Source organism: Chrysemys picta, chromosome 7, assembly GCF_011386835.1.
Source record: "Chrysemys picta bellii isolate R12L10 chromosome 7, ASM1138683v2, whole genome shotgun sequence".
In the NCBI taxonomy this organism is placed as follows: Eukaryota; Metazoa; Chordata; order Testudines; family Emydidae; genus Chrysemys; species Chrysemys picta.
In genome coordinates this window covers 71,941,790-71,962,625 of record NC_088797.1, presented here as the reverse complement: position 1 = coordinate 71,962,625, position 20,836 = coordinate 71,941,790, and the positions used below count along the sequence as shown (strand labels likewise).

At 40.3% G+C, this 20,836-nt stretch overlaps 1 protein-coding gene across 2 annotated transcripts in view; it reads left to right on the top strand.

Moving 5' to 3' along the window:
• The first annotated feature begins 12,309 nt into the window (after positions 1 to 12,309).
• The window catches only part of LOC101931762 (rap1 GTPase-GDP dissociation stimulator 1-like), a 55,625-nt gene continuing 47,098 nt past the window's right edge, over positions 12,310 to 20,836 (top strand). For both annotated transcript variants that reach the window (XM_065551791.1, XM_005293952.5), the window contains exon 1: positions 12,310 to 12,615. In XM_065551791.1, the coding sequence (XP_065407863.1) occupies positions 12,612 to 12,615 (4 nt within the window). In that variant the 5' untranslated portion in view covers positions 12,310 to 12,611. The remainder of the gene's footprint in view (positions 12,616 to 20,836) is intronic.

Here is a 20,836-nt window from a genome sequence, read left to right as displayed (position 1 = left end):
CTCTAAGATATAACCGCATTTGCTCCAATCCCTCGGATAGAGACAAGCACCTACAAGATCTCTATCAAGCATTCTTAAAACTACAATACCCACCTGCTGAAGTGAAAAAACAGATTGACAGAGCCAGACGAGTACCCAGAAGTCGCCTCCTACAAGACAGGCCCAACAAAGAAAATAACAGAACACCACTAGCTGTCACCTTCAGCCCCCAACTAAAACCTCTCCAGCGCATCATCAGAGATCTACAACCTATCCTGAAAGATATCCTATCTCCTAGAACTGGAAGGGACCTTGAAAGGTCATTAAGTCCAGCTCCCTGCCTTCACTAGCAGGACCAAGTACTGATTTTGCCCCAGCTCCCTAAGTGGCCCCCTCAAGGATTGAACTCACATTGAACCCTGGGTTTAGCAGGCCAATGCTCAAACCACTGAGCTATCCCTCCCCCCGAGAGATCCTTTGTGAGAGAGATCCTTTACTCTCACAGATCTTGGGAGACAGACCTGTCCTCGCTTACAGACAACCCCCCAACCTAGCGCAAATACTCACCAGCAACCACACATCACTGAACAAAACCACTAACCCAGGAACCTATCCTTGTAACAAACCCCGATGCCAACTCTGTCCACATATCTATTCAAGTGACATCATCATAGGACCTAATCACATCAGCCATACCATCAGGGGCTCGTTCACCTGCACATCTACCAATGTGATATATGCCATCATGTGCCAGCAATGCCCCTCTGCCATGTACATTGGCCAAACCGGACAGTCTCTACGCAAAAGAATTAATGGACACAAATCTGACATCAGGAATCAAAATACTCAAAAACCAGTGGGAGAACACTTTAACCTGTCTGGTCATTCAGTGACAGACCTGCGGGTGGCTATATTACAACAGAAAAACTTCAAAAACAGACTCCAACGAGAGACTGCTGAGCTGGAATTGATATGCAAACTAGACACAATCAACTCCGGATTGAATAAGGACTGGGAATGGCTGAGCCATTACAAACATTGAATCTATCTCCCCTTGTAAGTATTCTCACACTTCTTATCAAACTGTCTGTACTGGGCTATCTTGATTATCACTTCAAAAGTTTTTTTTCTCCTAATTAATTGGCCTCTCAGAGTTGGTAAGACAACTCTCACCTGTTTATGCTCTCTGTATGTGTGTATATATATCTCCTCAATATATGTTCCATTCTATATGCATCTGAAGAAGTGGGCTGTAGTCCACGAAAGCTTATGCTCTAATAAATTTGTTAGTCTCTAAGGTGCCACAAGTACTCCTGTTCTTTTTGCGGATACAGACTAACACGGCTGCTACTCTGAAACCTGTCATTATTTGCCACGGTTGTTATCTCACATCGTCGCTATTTTGAGAGGTCATTATGTTGGGGAGTTTCTGTACTAAACATTTTTATTATTATAATTCATTTTTACGTAAGAATGGTCATACTGGGTCAGACCAATGGTCCATATAGCCCAGTATCCTGTCTTCCGGCAGTGGTCAAGGCCAGGTGCTTCAGAGGGAATGAACAGAACAGGGAATCATCAAGTGATCCATCCCCTATTGCCCATTCCCAGCTTCTGCCCATGCCCATTCAAACAGGCGAGGGACACTCAGAGCATGGTGTTGCATCCCTCCCCATCCTAGCTAATAGTCACTGATGGACCTATTCTCCAGGAATTTATCTAGTTCTTTTTTTTAATCCTGTTATAGTTTTGATCTTCACAGCATCCCCTGGCAAAGAGTTCCACGGGTTGACTTATGTTGTGTGAAGAAGTACTTCCTTTTGTTTTTTTAAAACCTGCTGCCTATTAATTTCATTGGGTGACTGCTACTTCTTGTGTTATGTGAAGGATTAAATAAGATTTCCTTATTCACTTTCTTCACACCAGTCAAGATTTTATAGACCTATATCATATTCCCCCTTAGTCGTCTCTTTTCTAAGCTGAAAATTCCCAGTCATTTTAATCTCTCCTCCTGTTTCATACCCCTAATCATTTTAGTTGCCCATCTCTGTACCTTTTCCAATTCCAATATATCTTTTTTGGGATAGGGTGACCAGATCTGCACACAGTATTCAAAGTGTGCACATACCATGGATTAACATAGAGGCAATATGATATTTTCTGTCTTATTATCTATCCCTTTCTTAATGATACCCAACATTCTGTTTGCTTTTTTGACTGCCGCTGCACATTGAGTGGATGTTTTCAGAGAACCATCCACAGTGACTCCAAGATGTCTTTCTTGAGTGTTAACAGCTAATTCAGACTCCATCATTTTGTATGTACAGTTGAGATTGTTTTCCAATGTGCATTACTTTGCATTTATCAACATTGAATTTCATCTGCCATTTTGTTGCACCGTCACCCAGTTTTATGAGATCCCTTTGTAACTCTTCACAGTCTGCCTGGGACTTAACTATCTTGAATAGTTTTGTATCATCTGCAAATTTTGCCACCTCACTGTTTACCCATTTTTCCAGATCATTTATGAATATGTTGAACAGTAATGGTCCCAGTACTGACCCCTCAGATACCACTATTTATCTCTCTCCATTCTGAAAACTGATAATTTATTCCTACCCTTTGTTTCCCATCTTTTAACCAGTTATTGATCCATAAGAGGACTTCCCTCTTATCCCATGAGGGCTTACTTTTCAAAAGTCAATTTAAATTAAATAGATTTTTTTTTAATTTGTATTTTTTTTAGAAATCTAGACTTGTTATGTGTTTTGGTGTAACTTGCATTATCCTTATGTTAAATTTGCATTATCCTAACAAAAGGTTTACTTTATTCATATCATTCACCTCTTGCAAAAAAGCTTACGAAGAAGGAAAGCTTCCCAATGCTATAATTGGTAAAAGTGGAGGAGCTTGGTTTGTCAAACCGATCAGCAAAGCCAATGCTGACAAACTACGTGAAAAGGCTGCAAAACACCAGGCCTCTGGAGTGTATCAACATGCAGAAAGCCTTATAAGCCCACTTTCAAAGCCAATTTTAGAAGTACTTAATGAGGCTGTTAAGAATGCTGGAGACACAACACAGTTCATGCGAACAAACATGGCTGTGGCATCCTACTTTCTATTTAAGCAAGAGATACCACACACTGGAGGCCAATGTTAAGTGCATTGTCACTTGGTTCATCCTGAAGTTGAACACTGGTTCCGAACAAGACCAGCAAATGCTCACTATCTTTCTGCAAGAAACTCAACTGACTGGCTAGAAGCATGCGGCGCTACAGTGAAAGACTCAACAGTTGAAAAAGTGAAGAACTCTCTCACGACATTCAAAAAATTTGCATACATGGCTGATGAATGCACTGATGCAAATGGGCATCAAGTATTAAGTCATTGTGTACGTTATCTTGATGTCAGGGGTAGACCAGTAGATGCATTTCTAGATGTTCAAGTTATAGAAGACACATCGGCTGCATCTGTGACAATCCACATCTTAGAAGAGTTAAATGCTTGTCAATTAGACCCCAAACAGATGGCTGCTTGTGCATTTGATGGAGCTGCAAACTTCTCTGGAAGACATGGTGGAGTACAAGCTTTGCTCAGAGAGAAAGTGTAACCCTAATCTCTCCTATACACACTGCAGAGGCCATCTACTCCAACTAGCATGAGCTGAAGAATCTTCAAAAGACATTAAAAAAGCTATAAATGTAATGTCTTCATTATATTCTTTTTTCAGCAAGAGTCCAAAAAGACTGAATATCTTGGAAAATGTAGAAAATACACTGGGACTGAAGTTCAAATTAGTCCAACCTGGGAAAACCCGCTGGCTTTCTCATGAGCGATCCTTGGCTGTTGTCTTAAAATTACTCCAGCCATTATTACTGGCTTTGGAAAGTATCTACCAAGATGGGATGGATCTAAGTAGTGAGGCTGGTGGATTACTTTTGCTACTATGTTCAGAGAAGACTACTGCCATTCTCTCTCTCGTAAGTCTACTGTTGAAACCACTTGGGTCATTAAACAATGCCATCCAGGCATCTGCTACAACAGTAATAGATCTTTGTCCATCAATAAAAGCTACATTTGGATCAGAGATCTATACATTGAAAAAGTACTGGAAGAACCAAAGACTTCAGTCCAGAAGTTGACTAATGAAGGCATATAAATGAATCCTTAAGTGAAGAAGACAAGAAGTGTTTGTTAAGACAACTGAAAAATACACAGACTTGATTCTTTAAAAATCTACAACAGCGACTTCTAGATTCTACTCAACCTCTACGTAGGTTTTACAGATGCTTGTCCCATAAAAAACCAACAGTTGAGTGAAGTGAGGCACTACCAGCAATGGGGCTGCCATGTGATTAGGACAGAATAGAGAATTTGAACACAGAGTGGAATATTATACGATGAATGAATGAAGATTTGACTTCAGCTTCTTTTTTATCATCAGCTTTGCTTTGCTTGACCCGATCTTTGTGTTCTGTTTCCTGGGATGAAAGAAGTAGGAATTCATCTCTTGCTACTCCCAGTCACAACAGCTACAGTTGAGCATTCTTTTTCATCATTGAATAGAATTTTGTGTTCTGAAAGAAGTCGCCTTCTGCCTGATCATGTGAATGAACTAATGAGCATATCAACTGAAAGAATGGAAGTACCGGACACACAAGAAGTCACCAAAGATGAACGCATTGCATTCAAGAAGTTCATTAACGGAGTTGTGCAAAATTATAACCAGAAACCAAGAAGGATGTAGATGTAGTGCTTCATAGTAGTGCTTCATATATATAGTAAAATCTGTCCTGGGAATTTTACATCCATACCACATGCAGAGGTCTTTACAGTACACACCGTAGAGTAATACTTCTTTTGCTTAAGGGACTGGTCAATATCCTTCAGGATTGTCACTAATTGCAGTTACCAAATATTTCTTCCACAGAAAACTCAGTGGAAGGAAGGTAGAAAACTTCAGGAAGTTTCTCTTGGGGAGTTTTCTGGGAAGCATCCACTTATGTAAAAAAGGTTTGGAGACCGTAGATTTGTCAGGAGTGATGTCTCCCCACTCCACAAAGCTCAGGACCAATGGTGGAAAGGATTCTCCCTCTTGCTTTGAGTAATAAATAAAATACTGTAACAGATCCATGGTAATCTAGCACTTCACAGCTGTCTGTGTGCTGCACATTATGACATTCAAAATTTTATAGTGGCAGTAGGGAAGAGAAATCTGATCTTTCTGCTCCATAACAAAGTGCTCTACTACTTCAAGTAAAGGAGAAGCTCCATTAGCTGTTAGCAATACAAGGCATATGACATAGATGAGCAGCTCTTATTCCGTTCAGTATATAGCAGGGGTGTGCAGAATACACTCATTTTCCCAGTTCATCACAATTCTGTACTTTGGACTTCTATAGCATCTGAGGGCTTCAAACTGCTCAACAGATACTAATCAGTTAGGCCTCACAATGCTCCACTGAGGTAGGCAAGTAGTGTCCCAATTTTAAAGTTGGATACACTGAAATACAGAGAGGCTCCCAAGGTTTTCCAAAGCCACACAGCAAGTCAGAAGCACAGCTGTGAATAGAATCCATGTAGTGAATATTCTTAGAATAAGCTTGAAGGCAATATATTCTCGGCTACTTTAAGAAACCGCCAGAGAATTTATGATAAAACCCAGTACAGGCTCACATCACCTTAGAATTATATAGTCTCTTTCATGGTCACAAACTACTTTACAGCTTGAGGTCCATATATGTATGGCCTTTGCACGAAAAACAAAAACCCTATTGAAGTCAATGGGAATTTCACCTGGGATTAATAGTGCGTGAGTGATCTTGTGTCTCTACTTTAATGATCCCTTTCCCTAGTGCTGGAATGCAGCCTCATGAGGGCTAGAATCAGAGCAGCCATTCTGCCGCATCAGCACTACTCAACAAGGTTTTAGGGAAGGGAAGAATAATTGTCCAAATCCATAGCAAGAGCAATGTAGTCCCTGTATTGCACAGGAATTTGGCCAGCATGCTGAGACTAATGATGCTTATGGCTTTGAGAAAGCTGCACTGAGCTCCTCCAGTGACACTCCCGCAGCCCCAATCAAAGGAGGCTAAGAATAATGTTTTGACAAGTCTGAGAAATGTTAGCATGTGGGCCTTGTGAAAATGATTCACGCAGGAAAAGAAAAACGGTAGCATAACACAGATACCACTGGCTTGAATCCTTATGTACAAACTTCCTAACTAGAGCTAAATTCAACCCGGATCACACGCTATTATGCATATTTCTGTTAGTCACTTGTTCGCCCTCCAGGAGTACTCTCTTTCTTAGCAGCATGGTGAGTCTTCTTCATCTGCATCTTCTCAGAAAGGGAGTTTCTTATTGGCCCCAAAAAGCATAACTTCAGCTCCTCCAGGCCTTTGCTTGTCATCTTAGAACTGCAGATAAGCACCTTATAAATTTCTCCGTCAGCTCATAAAAAGCATGAGGGGAGGAAAAGAGAGGATAATAGTTCTTTTTTAAGTTGTGGAAATAAGATAGCAGGCTGACTGGAAAGGGGTATGTGGTGCTTTTCCATTGTAGCCAGGCACTTTTATTCTGTACTAAAGAGCATAAAAATCAGTGCATATATATTTTTATTATAGCAGCAGCACACTAAATTCACACAAAAACTAAACAGGGCATAAAATGTGCTAGTTAAAGCGTTGCAGTAAGGGAAACTGAGGAAAGACAAACCATCAGAAAGCAAGGGCACTTGACAATCATTATCCAGTAGTAGTAGTAGTAGTAGTACAGTTGAGATCAAGACCCAAATGTGCTAGGCACCGTAGAAATACTTAGCAAGAGACAGATCTTGCTGCTAACATCTTAAATTCTAAATAGGCAAGATAAAGTAGAGGAACATAGAAACAAAAGAGGTGAAGTAACTTGCTGGAGGTCACACAGCAGGTGAGTGGCAGAGGCAGGAATAGAATCCAGTGCCAATCCAGTGCCACACAGCAGCATAGCTTCAAGGGTTTGGAATGCCAAACTATGAGCCCTGCCTAGCTGTATTTTTCTTTTCTTTTTTTAATGTAAGTAGAAGTTTCCACATGGCTCAGACCCACAGAAAATGGATCTTTGGCGGGGGAGGGGGTGGAAGGGAGGATTAGAAACGGGAGAGAAATCAGCCAGCAGAAAGAATTTTTACCCCGTGTCTCTAGTTGGCATGTTTTTATTTGTAGTACATTCTCAACACTTCCTTGATTAATGAATTTCCTCTCCATCAGACTAACAAAAGGTTAAAAAGAATAAGAAGTCAGCCCTTACTTTTCTCATGGGATATCCATGAACTTATTATTTGAGCAATTTGATTCCCACAAGGGACATTTTGCTTAGAGATGTTCTCTAAGGTTCCAATCCAGTTTATACAAAGTACATGCCTGGTCTCATTGTGTCAGTGACTGGGACTGGGGCACATCATGCCCAGTGGTTAGAGCAGAAATCAGGACTCGGAGCTCAAGCTTAGGACCAGGTTACCTGGAATGAGGCAAGGTGGGGGCGGGGCTCTAGAGGACTTAAACAAGGCTGGAGCAGGGCTGGGAGCAAGCAGGCACATGCACCATTACAGCCATGGGCAAATGCTTTGAGTAGCTGCTGCACTGCTGCTATTGTTGGGCTTAAGATTCTCTCTATTGGCTACAGCCCCTGTTTAGAAGAGTCAATCAGGCAGCCTATTACAGGCCAGATTTGCTTGTAAGGTGGCCTGGAGACTGACTCGCTGTGCAAAATGCCCTGCTTCCAGACTGGCTGTGCTGCATGCCCTGATTCCTGACATATTAAAGTCAATGGGATTACTCACTTGCTTACAGTTACACATGGGTTTAAGTGCTATGCTGGATCAGGACATAAACAGGTACAAAACAAAACCATAAACCAAATCCAGTGTGGTGCTTTGTGCAGAAAGCCTGCCGTTTACAAAGAAAAAAAAATGGAATATACGAAAACCATATTGCTCAAAATGATCTACTGCACACTACAGGAAAACATTGTTCCAGAGAAAGATAAGTACTATACACTTACAAATAGGAGATTTGCCAGAGTAAGAATTCCTGGATTTGGCCCAGAAGATTGTTTACTATAGTGCATGGTTTAAAAAAAATATAATAATGTACTTCTAAACTGTAGATAAGACTTGTAGTTTAGGACATCACCTTCAGTAGATGAATAGCCTTGTTGTTTACATTAGAAAATCATAACTGTTTGCCATAAATCATTTTGTAAAGAGATTTATTTAAACCAAAGCAAACACCTTTGTACCCTCTTATTTCAGTTTAAGATGGCTTATTTTGATTTAGCATTCATGACTAATTGACTTTAGTTAAACCAAAAGAAGCCCCTCTTAAACTGAAATAAGAGTGTTTGTACACTCTTTTGCATCAGATCAGTTTAGAATAACAGCTTTAGTTCAACCAGTGCAAGAGTCTCATATAGACAAGCCCATGGTGGGCTCCTTATATTACTGTATGTGCTTTTGTGAGTTATTTACACAAATGAATAGCATCCCTAGTTATAGATATTACTTAAAACTAGTGATCATTTCATTTATACAGCCTGTTTCTGAAAAGGATCTCTAAGCACATTATGAGCATTAATCTAGACTCTTCATTTTCATGCTTCAGGAGATAAACTGATTGCCAGTTGCAGGCAGAAAGTCATTTATTAATAAGTAATTTCCTTAGAGAATGTTCTAAGGGCTAATGCAGTAGGCTTGCTTTCCTGTGTCCTGTGGAGGTGTGGGAGGATTGTGCATATCAGACGCACAATCTCTCCCAGAGCTCCACATGGGGTAGTACATCTCTGCACCACCTCCAGCACACTGCGGTGCTTTTCAGACACAACTGGGTCCTATAAAATCCTTCAGGGTGAAATTCTAACCCTGACTGAAGTCAATGGGAATTTTACCATTGACTTCAGTGGGGCCAGGATTTCACCTCTAGTTTTCTAGAGCATCACATCTTAACTCAAATTCCCTTGTAAGTAAGTGTGTTAAAGCATGATCCTGAACCCTGCTTCTAGCCTCTACCATTCTCACCCTCTGTTCTAACGCCTCCGCTTTCCCTTCTGTTTTACTTAGATTTATTTTAAACTCAGTTATGGAAACGGCATGCTTTGCAAGTGATGGTTTCTAGTCTTAAAATATTCAATTGCCCCCCAAATAATTGCATCTATTGGAGCCATGAACAAATTAGAGTGTCCTTTTCAAAGGTATTCAAAGAAGAAGAAGAAATCTGATATCCTTCAAAGGAGGTACTGTATGTTACCCAGTGTAGAGGAGGCCTTTGGTAACATTCTTTTTGTTTCCTAGTTTTCCCTTTTCGTATTAAAACAGGTGTCCAATTTTGTCTGAAATGAGGCTATTTTACTTACAATCATATAATAGAATGCATCACTTTTTTCTCCCTTTAGAAAGTTCCAAATGCATTTGTTGACCAATTTATGCGGGGGTGATATACATCAATCACATTATCAATATGTTAGTCACACCACATATTAATATGCATTGAGTGCACAATATTATATTGTATAGATATTTCTAGCAATTACATGTCCAATTCACTTCACCTCTGTGCTTCTGTTTCCTCTCCCATCCTTTGTCTGTCTTGGCAATTTAGGGTGTAAGCTTTTCAAGAGCAGGGACTGTTTCTCACTATGTCTGTTCAGCCCCTAGCACAATGGGGCCCCAATCTCCTTTGGGGGAGTTAGGTGCTACTATCATATAGTTATTATGCAGTATGTCCAATTCAGTGTGTGGCTATAGAGAGCAATATTAGAGTTGTAATATAATTTTAGATTGGCTCTGTTCTGGCAATCTGGATTCCCATCCTGTCTTATTTTGCAGTAATCTTTGTAGCTGATTTGTTTGCACATAGAACCACAGTTAATTTGGCACAGGATTTCCAGACCTGGCTGCTTGAGTGCTTTGTGCAGTTCTATGAACCTCTTTGTCCCATTGATATTCACTGCATCTTGGTGTGATACTGAAGATGAGATCATCAGATGTACTTTCCCCTTTGCTACAGCCATATAACCATATACTTTATTTCGCTGTTCTTGTTGTGTGCAACCTTTTGCAAAGAAAAACTAATCTTACTTTCTAAAGATATCTCTGGGCCTGACCCAATGCTCATTGAAATCCATGGCAAGATTTCCACTGGATGTTGGATGAGGCCCCTATGTAGGCTGGATACTACTGGCATGCTCAATGCTATAAAACCACCACCTGTATTGTGACTCTCTGTATTGGACTGTGCCTCTGTGCTGGTTTTGCACTTGAATTTTGTCACTCTTTGGCCTATGTAGTTTATTGTGGCTGTCTGTGAAATGCCAGTATTTATCCCTCTCACTTGCATTTATTCTGAAATTCTACTACCTCTGCACATGTTTGCAGCATGTGGCAATTCTAGTTTGGATTTTGTCAGCAGCCTAGACCCAATATCCAGATCTTTGATGCCCAGCACCATGCAGTTATGTATCAATTCATTATGCACACTTCCACATTTGCACACGGCAGCAGGCTCTCTGCATTTTGTGACATACTCATCTACAGCACTGACTGTTCTCAGTCTCTTTTAATACGTCATGCGTATCCATAATATTCTGAGTGCTTGGAAACATTTCTCCAGTACATTGATGCCTATGGAACATGCTGTTTTTTCTGCGTCTGCCAGCATGACATGCTGATAAATATGTAAGCAGCTTTCCCCATTATTGGATGTAATGGAGCTTAGGACCTTTATTTTCCAGTACACTTACAACTTCATAAACATCCCATTGTGACTGAAAAAATATCCATTTACCAGTCAGCTTGCCCTCCTGGCCCATGTGGAGTGGAGAACCTTTTTTTAAACTTATCAATAGACACTCTTTAACAAGTCCAGACTTCCTGTTCCTTTACTGGATTTCCAAGCTTGAAGCTGGTTAAAATAATACCCATTGTCTGTAGGATCGAGTGATTTAAATACAATAAACAACTCAGTGGTCCTAGCACCATGATTCAACATAAAGTATCAGTAAGGCTAAGATTTAGTCAGTCATGGACAGGTCACAGGCAATAAACTAAAATTCACAGCTGTGACCTGTCCATGACTTGTACTATAAATACCCATGACTAAATCTTAGGTACTCTGGGGAGGCCCTGGGTGCCTCTGCTGCTCCTCTGGGGGCCTGGGTGCTGCTACTGCTCAGGGGCACCCAAGCAGCTGGTCTGGCTTCAGGCCCGCCCCAGCTGCTCAGGCAGCACTGGGGTCAGCTGCAGAAGTCACAGAGGTCCCGGAAAGTCACAGAATCCGTGACTTCCATGACCTCTGTAACAGACTTGCAGCCTTAAGTATCGGTAACAAACATAATTGAGCATTGTGCTACTATAACCAACACTAACATTTAATGCCTGCCAGGTGGTACCACACATGGCAGTTCAATCTACTTTCTGGTATAATCTTTAGAGTGTTAACATACAGTTTTTCCCTTAAACGCATACTAAGCCACAGCTCAGGGTTTGTACCTGGTTACAACTGTCCCCAGTGAGCCAAATTTCACTTCATTTGTTCAGCTGTTAGAGTCTTGCCTCGCAAAATAAAGTAGGGCTGGTTGAAAAATGCAGGGAAAAAAGTGAATTTTTAAAACTATTCATTGAAAAATAGCAACATTTTGTCTTTTAATTGCAAAACATTTCAGAAAATGTTCTAGCAAAAAAATACAGTTTGGACAGGGCAGTTTCATGTTTTGACAAGATGTTTATGAAAAAAATATACAACTTTTTGTAGAATGTATATGAAGAGTAAACTATTATCAACTGAGTTCAAATACTTAGGACCAGGCTTTTGAAAGAACACAGCACACAACAGCTCTAAATACACAGACAGGGACGACTCCAGGCATCAGGGCTCCAAGGGCGTGCCTGGGGCGGCAAGCTGTGGGGGGCCGCCTGCCGGTCGCTGTGAGGATGGCAGTCAGGCTGCCTTCGGCAGCATGCCTGCGGGAGGTCCGCCGGTCCCGCGGTTTCAGCAGAAATTCGGCGGCGGGTACTCCGAAGGCGCATGACCAGCGGACCTCCCGCAGGCATGCCACTGAAAGCCGCCTGACTGCCATGCTTGGGGCGGCAAAATACATAGAGCCGCCTCTGTACACAGACCAGATTTTCAAGAATGCTCAACACTGAGTAACTTCTGGGTGCTGAGCACTTTTTAAAACTGCCAGAGTGCTAAGGTGCCAAATGGGATCTGGGCTTTTTTTAAAACTTGGCCCTTATTTAGCTCAATTGTCACGCCCCTAAATGAGAGCAGAGGCAGATTCAACAGAAATTATTTTAAGTTCCTAAAGGTTCTCTGCTGGCATAGTAATTACTGTGTTTCCATTTCTGTTAATGACATCTAAGAACTGGAAACACAAGCAGTGGTGGGGGATTAAGTAATTAGGGAGTATTAGATGCATTTGAAGATCAGGGTCATAGAAAAAGAGGAGAGAGAGAGAGAAAGAGCTGTGGGCTGCTTGTCTGCCTGACAGCTATAAAATATTCTTCTTATCCACAGCTTGGAAGCTGTAAAGGACAGAGCTTCACGCTACAGATTGGCTATTCTTTATTGTTTCCAGTTTGGAGATCTGTGTTTTTTATGGGTGAGTGAAGCTTATGCTAAATATAGATAGAAATGATATTTAATACATGATGTTTAATTTTCTTCTTCACACAGGAATTGCAAAAATGTTTGGGATTTTATATATAAGATTGCCTTGGGATTATTTAATTATGGAAGGTTGATATTCCAGTACATGCATTACTAAAGTGACCTGAAATCTTTTGTGTCGCATATCAAACATTCTTGGAATAAAACAAGTCCCAAAAGAATGCAAACAATAAGGTCTATTTGAATATTAACAAGCTGCAAGAAGGCATAAATTTCATACGGACTTACCAAGTCACACCAATTTGTAAGAACAAAATAAAATACAGCATAGCAGTTTGAGGAGGGAGGTTAACTGCTTCATTGCCCATTGGATGCACAGAACAAGATACATCAAGCAAAGTAGCTTGTATATTAATGGATCTAGATATGTGTTGTCAAGTGCCATGAGGGGGAAGTGCTGAATTTAAATAGTCTGGTCTTAAGTGTGGGTCAACAGGTCTCAGCAACTGGCTAGGTAAAGGAGGAGGGTAAATCCTAACTTTGAACTGTCCAGCTTTGTGAAAGGGGTCACATTTATAGTAGAGTTAAAATATATTTGAGATTTAAATTCTGCTCTTCTAATGATCACTAAAAAATACCAGCAAGCGCTAATCAAATATTAAGGGCCAGATTCTGTCACCCTAAATCACATTATAGTAATTTACTTTTCAATTAGACCTAATGACATCAATGGGACTAATCTCAGAGTCAACATGAGTAAATGTGAAAGAAGCTGTCCCTAAATGGATTATGACAACTGAGCTGTTGTTGAGAACAATTACCTTAATAAATATAAATAATAAAACAAAGTAATTTAAAAATAAACTATAAGCTCTTCCCCTGTAGCATTCAAAGCATTGCACACACACATTAAAATACAATTAAACAACATAAGAGCCAGATATTATAATAATAATAATGATAATAATTAATAATATCCTATATAGGGTAAACCAGTATAATACAAGCTTCTTTGCACTTGGTTCTAGCCTAAAGGGTAAATGCTAGAGATGGTTGAATTAGAGCTTTTTTTTATTTATGCATTCTTCATCAATTAGTCCCATTTTCTGTATTCAGTGAATATTTCAAAAGAATAAACTGCATATTATGTGTTGCTTGCAAATTGTTCACTTCTCCTCTTTTGTAATTGCTAATCACAGTATGCAATAGGTCACATGACATTGTTTCTGGTCCCTGGTTAGATTAACAAAACTCTGAACAGCAGAATAGCAAATAGAAAATAACACCCCACTTCTGGTATGGATTTGTGAACCTTTCATTTTTTGAAAGAAACATTCATTCTTTTGAAACAGTTTAATACTCATTTTTTCAGCACTATTGCAATCTAATCTAGATGATGCTGGCAATTCTTTACATGTGTGGCTCTCAGATTCCACAGTATCTGACCATATACTGTTTACTTCTTCAACAGCATTACATTAACACACCAATCCCACAGGGAAATCCCATAGCTGCTGCCTTTGGGTCAAGATTTTTTCAGAGATTGGGGGGAGGGTGTCAGATGTGCTTAATAGATTGGAGTCAACAAAGCTTGTTGTTGCCTGTGCCTGAGGGAATGTCAGCTCCCCTGAAGTCAATAAAGTTATACTGATTTAAGGCAGCTGAGAATCTGGCCAGTTCCTATTGAATGAGGATGCTCAGCACCTTGCAGGACCTAGGGCCAGATTAAGTTACAGGGAATTTAGGTTTCAGAGTGGTAGCCATGTTAGTCTGTATCAGCAAAAAGAATGAGTACTTGTGGCACCGTAGAGACTAACAAATTTAGGCCACTTTACTCCTGAGTGACAGCATCCACATATAGGGGGGTTAATGTGCTTTAAATTGTTCTCATTGACTTAACACCTTTTAGTCGATTCACCTTAGTTGTCCTAAATGTCCCCATGTAGACAAGCCCTAAGTCTTGTGTAACTAAAACTTGTCAAGGTCCCAGGCCCAGCAGCCCCTCAATCTGCTGGTCATCATGTGATTTATTTTTTAAACTGGGTTATCTTTCTTTCATCACATTCACTGATAGAACTTGAAAGACTTTCATTGACAGACTCTTATTTTTTTCTGTGCTAATCAAAGTTATCTTCATCTTCTTTAAATATAGTTCCTGTGGTTTACTCAATAGTGAATGGGTATTGTAAAAACACTGTTTTACGACACTTTTATGTTGCATTAACACTCTTCTGCTTAGATACCCTAATATCCAAAATACGTGTTCTATATTTATCTAGACCATTTAATAATATATAATAATCCATTCATCCAGGACTCAGTCCAGCAAAATCATAAGCATGTGCCTAACTTTAACCAGGTGGGCAGTCCCATTGATTTCAGTGCTTTGCTAGAAGAGCAAAGGCAGAATAGTCCCAATCGCTATTATTGAAAATATGTTGGGTCAAATCCTTCTTCTGGTTATCACTGATGTAAAGCTGAAGAAACTCCAGTCATTTGAACAAAGACAGCATCTTCCTGGTACCCTGGGCCTACCCAGAAATGCAGCTATTACAATAAAATATCCTCATGTGTCAAAAAGTGGACTGTCAATTCTGCCTATAGTGGATGCTTATTCATAGTTACTCCGACTTTACATTGGTGTAAATAAGAGCAGAATTTAGCAGCATGGTTCTCGTATAGATGGATCTCAAAATACTTTACAAACCACATACAGACCAGAATTCCTTTGTCCACCATGGAAATGGGTGTGATTATATGACAACTCTTTTACAGCAGTCAGAAACACAACTGTTTCGGAAACGTGTCTGATTATAATAGTATAATACCGGAAAGGGTCCCTAAGTGTCCCTTTATGCCAACTGGCAAAGGGAACACCCTGCACTCTCTTGTCAGAATATTTAGCCAAACAGTGCCTTGTAAGGTATCGTAAGCAAACTGGTGACATGCTGGTAATGAGTATCATTTTGTGATTATATATACAAGTTATGTATAAAGAGTTATGCTGGAAATAGGTTATGGAGGCAACTGATAAACAAGCCTGCCCCAGACAAAGGAATGTAGCTTTACCTGTCTGCATGGATCAAGCTAACGGGTGGCTAAGAAAAACAGCATGGCTTCATTACAAGCAAAGGAAAATAGTACATTTGTACCTAAGGTAGATAAAGTGATCAAGCCAAATCGAGAAAGCAAATTGAGCTGAGGATGAAGAGCTATGAAAAAGGAAGAAAAGGGACTCTATCTGTCTCTTGGGGGACACAGGGGACAGCTCTCTTTGAGTCTGGGAGAAGTGGATCCTCCTAGCTGAGGGGCTGGATATGCTGATGACTTGATGTAAGTGAGAAAGGTGCTTAGGCAAAGATTGTGGCTTGCTGAAGTTAAGTTTTAGACCCTAGAAAGCATGTTATTTTTGGTTTGTTTGTAACCATACCTGTCTCTTTCTCTTGCTAAGTATCACTTAGTATTACTTAAATCTGTCCATTTAAAATAAACTTGTGCTTAGTTTTACTATAAACTATCTCTGTGCTGAGTATTAAAGTAAAACGTTTAGGTGAGGGCCCACAAGCTGGTGTGTGCATTGTCTCTTTAGAGGCAGCAGACTTGGTTAATTTTCTGTGAGTGTCACAGTGAGAGGGACTGGACACTGCAGAGAGATAGATGTCTCTGGGGAACTTGGGATTCACTGAATGTTAGCTACAAGGCAGAATCTTAAGGAGTTTGCTGGTGAGACAGACGGACTGGTGTGGCAGGGAGCTGTCACACAGCTTAAGCTCCAGCAAAGCTTTCTAGCGGAGGCAGACAGGTAACACAATGGCTTATGGTTCTGGGCTCCCTGAGGAGAGTGTCACAGGGACCCACACAAGTAATTTAAAATGTAACACAGTACTATGAGTAAATACCCACTACTGTCAGAAGAGGTAGCCCACATCTGAGAAGGGAGGGTATTTCACTGTAAGAGCTGCATTTCTGGCAATGTTAGGAGTATTGGAGAGATTCTCCTTGTTTGACCTGTTAACTGAAATAAAAAATATTTTGCATACCTGAAGTATCATATTCTACCTAAACTATTTTATCATTCTTGAGTCACTTCAATTTTTAAAAAAAATGCCTGTGTGTTTATGATTTTTAAAGAAAGAAAAAAAATGTAGACAGAAAATACCCAATATCCTGAAGAAACAAAAAAGGCCAGACAGTTGCATTTCTCACAGTATTGTATGAGCTCCAAGACAGCCCTTTTGTAGAGATTCATATTATTCTGTCTCCAAGCTCTAATAGCTAGAGAAATCAGATGAAGAAAGGCTAGTAGTTTATCCTATCCTATCATCAGTTTACCAATAGACAACTTGTTTACTGTCAGTTTTTGGAGGCACCGTCAGTAAGACATACAGAAATGGACCTTGTCCAAACACTCGAACAAAAGGAAAGGTGAATGATGCCATATCAGAGCATTGAGGAAGGGTATGTGTCAAAGCAGAACCTTTGCCACTCCATCCTCCAACCCCCAATTATCTGATCAGCTTTGTTCACATAAAAAGGGAAACCACCTTGACCTGAGGAAAGTGTAAGGAATGTAGTTTTCTCCCTATTTTGAGGCCTTTTAATTTTGTAAGAGAAACCCAAAAACCCGTCCCAGCAGGCAAAAGCATTTTCAGTCATTTTAATTGTTAGTCCTTTCTTGTTTCTTCTCTTAACATGTATCAGTCAGCAGGGCAGGAAGTTGAGTTGATGTGCAATGCCAATACAGTGCATTATTGAGTCAAAAGACACTCTGAGAAGGACAGTACCATCATCCGTCACAGATTATCTCAAGTACAGAGAGGGGCCCAAGTCTCAAAATTAACTCCCTCAGGGTTTTGGGCACTGACACTAAATGTTCAGATAAATCCACTGAACAGGGAGGTCTGGGTCACAAAGTTTAGATCTGGATTTGGATCTGAATCTGAGTTAAAAACTACAGGAAAGATCAGTTTTGTACTGTACTGTAGTCAGAGGAGTTTCTTTAGGGAGAAGGTTGGGTGGCTCACAGCTGTCCAGGACGGATGCAGAATGCAGAACTATTTTTGTGGACCCTAAAGAAATAGAGGGGTTTCCTATATTTTAGTTCTCAACAAGTGAGAGATGTTTAAAAGAACATTTAGACTCTGCAGGCCTTTGGGCCATTAGATTTTAAGCATTTCTAAATAGCTCAGGTTTGGGGGAAAAAATGTTCAGTGGCTTTTTTTTAACTATTCGGTATGGAGGGGTCAAATTTTGTGACCCTACCAGTCATCTTTGCAACTTTCCAAACACCCAATGGCCAAACCTCATTTAAATATCAGAAGTTAAGTGCTTGACAGATTGTCAGAAGTTGCTTGTTGTTTGAATTCACCAGCAAATAAAAACAAAACTGCAGTTAGTCTGCTTGGACCTCCCCATACAATTACAGGCAGAGAGCAAGAGATGCAACATTTTAGGGCTGGCATCCTGGTTCCAATTCCTTAGCTAAGTCCTCTGTAGTCACCTGCTGCCTTGGGAGGTTGGGGGGGGGGGGGGAGTGATCCTGGATGAGCCAAAGGTGGGAGGATTCAAAGAGAACTCAGTGTGTCCTAGCGATTCCCAGCGAACAGATTGGTCTGTAGGGGACTGCTCTAGCTGGAGTAATTTAGAGCAGCCCCAGTCAGGCAGAGGATCTGGTGAGTGGAAAAGTATCCTAGATTCATCTTTCATCCCATGCACATATACACAGGTCATGCACTCATCCCAAAACCTTGCAGGGCTCATTTGGCCACAAGGCTGCAAATTAGGGATTCCTCTCTCCAAGACAGCACAATTTATTGTACTTTTTTTTTCAAAGCATTTTTTAAAAGTTTACTAGCCTCCATGTTTATACGAGTGAAAGGGAGAGCACAGTCATTCTTTTAAATGCCTTCCACACTGAAAAACAATAGTCACTCTTCAGAAAAAACAAATAACCTTCTCCCACATCTATTTCTTAATATGGGTAATGCAGGGAGTAGCAAGAATTTGCTTGCTTGGTATAATCCTGAAAATGTACTTCTATTTGCAAATTCTTTATGGCTACAGACAAGGTATGAGTAACTTACAACACTGTCCAGAGAAACTACAAAAAAGGAAGGTCTGGTGAGAAATTAACAGTTATTTCCCTGTAGAATTTTGGATACTAGCTTTAAATCCCTTCCAAAGTGCTTTTTAATCTGCTGATACTGGTTTAGAATTCTAGTCACCCTTGAGTGCAACGACGGCACAAGACATATAGTCTAACATGGATATAAGTGGCTTTTCACAGAGACAGAGATAATGGTTTATCTGACTTGAGACAATTTTCCAGTTACGGGTTTAAAAGTCTGAAAAGATGGCAAATCTGTTCCTTCTTTACTGTATTTTATGCTCCAAGATAAGATACTTATACTGGAAACAACATAAATCAGCCAATCCTGAGACATTGTCATGCTTTTGCAAAGATGGAATATAATCAATCATTTACTAAAGGCTAGCTCCTAATACTTTTATGCATATTTTGTAGCACCATATGCCACAAGTAGAGTCTCGCTGAAGTCAATGGAGCAAATTCTGCCACCCTTTATTTCAATTAGACTGTTCACAGGGTAATACATTATTTCTCATGTGCAAGGTTGGACTATTTGGCCTCATGTTTTAGTTAGTTAGTTCCATATGCACACATGCCAATCACCAATATTTGTTCATATCTGATTTTTATCCCTCTGTTTCATTACCAAATAAATACCTGATCTTTCTCCTAGGGAAGGAGGACTGGAGCCTTGCATTTCTTCCACTGAGTATGCAGGCAGGTTTGTTATTGTAGAGTAACTCATGAGAGTTGAAGAGGAAAAGTGCTATGAGAAAACAAAAGCTTATAATGAGCGGCATGGCTTTTGAAGATATATAGGAGACTAAAACAAGACTTGTCAAATTGTTTTTGACTGTGCCCATAGTAAGACCCTACAGCTATTTTTCCAGCATTATGAACTTACCATGTGCTTTCTTAACCTGAAGCAGAACTCCTAGCGTAGCATGAGCATATGCTCCCATCTACTATACAGTATGCTCTTTAGATTAACTAGAGAGCATTTATATTCCCAGTTTTAGAAAACTCTTCTCAAAAATTAAAGATTAGCAGATGAAGGGTTTAGTTTAGTGTATAAAATTGCTGGTGAGGGGGGGAAAGACCAGTTTAAAAAAAAAAAAAAAACTAGACAGATAGAGTGGATCCTTGGCTGACATAAATTGGGGTAGTCCATTGAAATGAATGGGGCTATGCTGATGTACATCAGCTGAAGATCTGCCACATTAAAAAAGGCAAATAAAGGATTCATTAAACCATTTCCTTCTCTATCTCCCAACATTTAAGAACTAGGTTCTGTTTCTCCTGCTAGAACTTGAGAGATCATTGGATGGAAGCTAAAGCTAGACTAATTCAGACTAGAAATTAGGCACATATTTTGATGAGGGTAATAACCACTGGAACAAGTTACTTAGTGATGTGGTGGATTCTCTCTCAACTGAAGTCTTTAAAGCAAGATTTGGATGCCTTTCTAAAAGAAACATTACAGCTAAGACTGAACCTATGGGCTTGATGCAGGAACCACTTGGTTTAACTCTATGGCCTTTGTTATGCAGGATGCTAGATTCTGTGATCATAATGGTCATGTCTGACATTCAAATTTATTAATCTACCAGCCATCACTATTTTTCCTGTGTTCCTTGCAGTGCAGCTGCTGCCGCTGCCACTCAGACGATCGCAAAACGCCACATAACACACACTAACACCGTGTAGCTCCTTGTACCTGTTCTACTGGTTATACCACACAGAGGTGTGAGCCTGCTACTGCACCTGAGTTGATAGTTGTGACCCTTTGGCTTAGTCACAGGCTCATGCTTTCACACCCAGACATGCGAGGTCCAGTCCCTGCAGATGACCCATCCAGGGGCATGGTTAATCAGCTTGCTCCCTCATAGCCCATTTCACACACCCTGCCCCCAGCTCAGTCACAACTAGAACTGACGGAACAGATTTCTGTTGATAAATGTTGTTTGGACTGAAACATTGTGTAGGAATGTGCTGATTCCATCAAACCTTTGACAGAAGCCAGGTGGGCTGCCTCACCAGCCTGCTTTTCTGCCAGCTCCCTAGTAGCCTAGGCACCGAAACAGATTGCCCTGTTTTGCCGGAAATTCTGCAATGTCAACCTTTG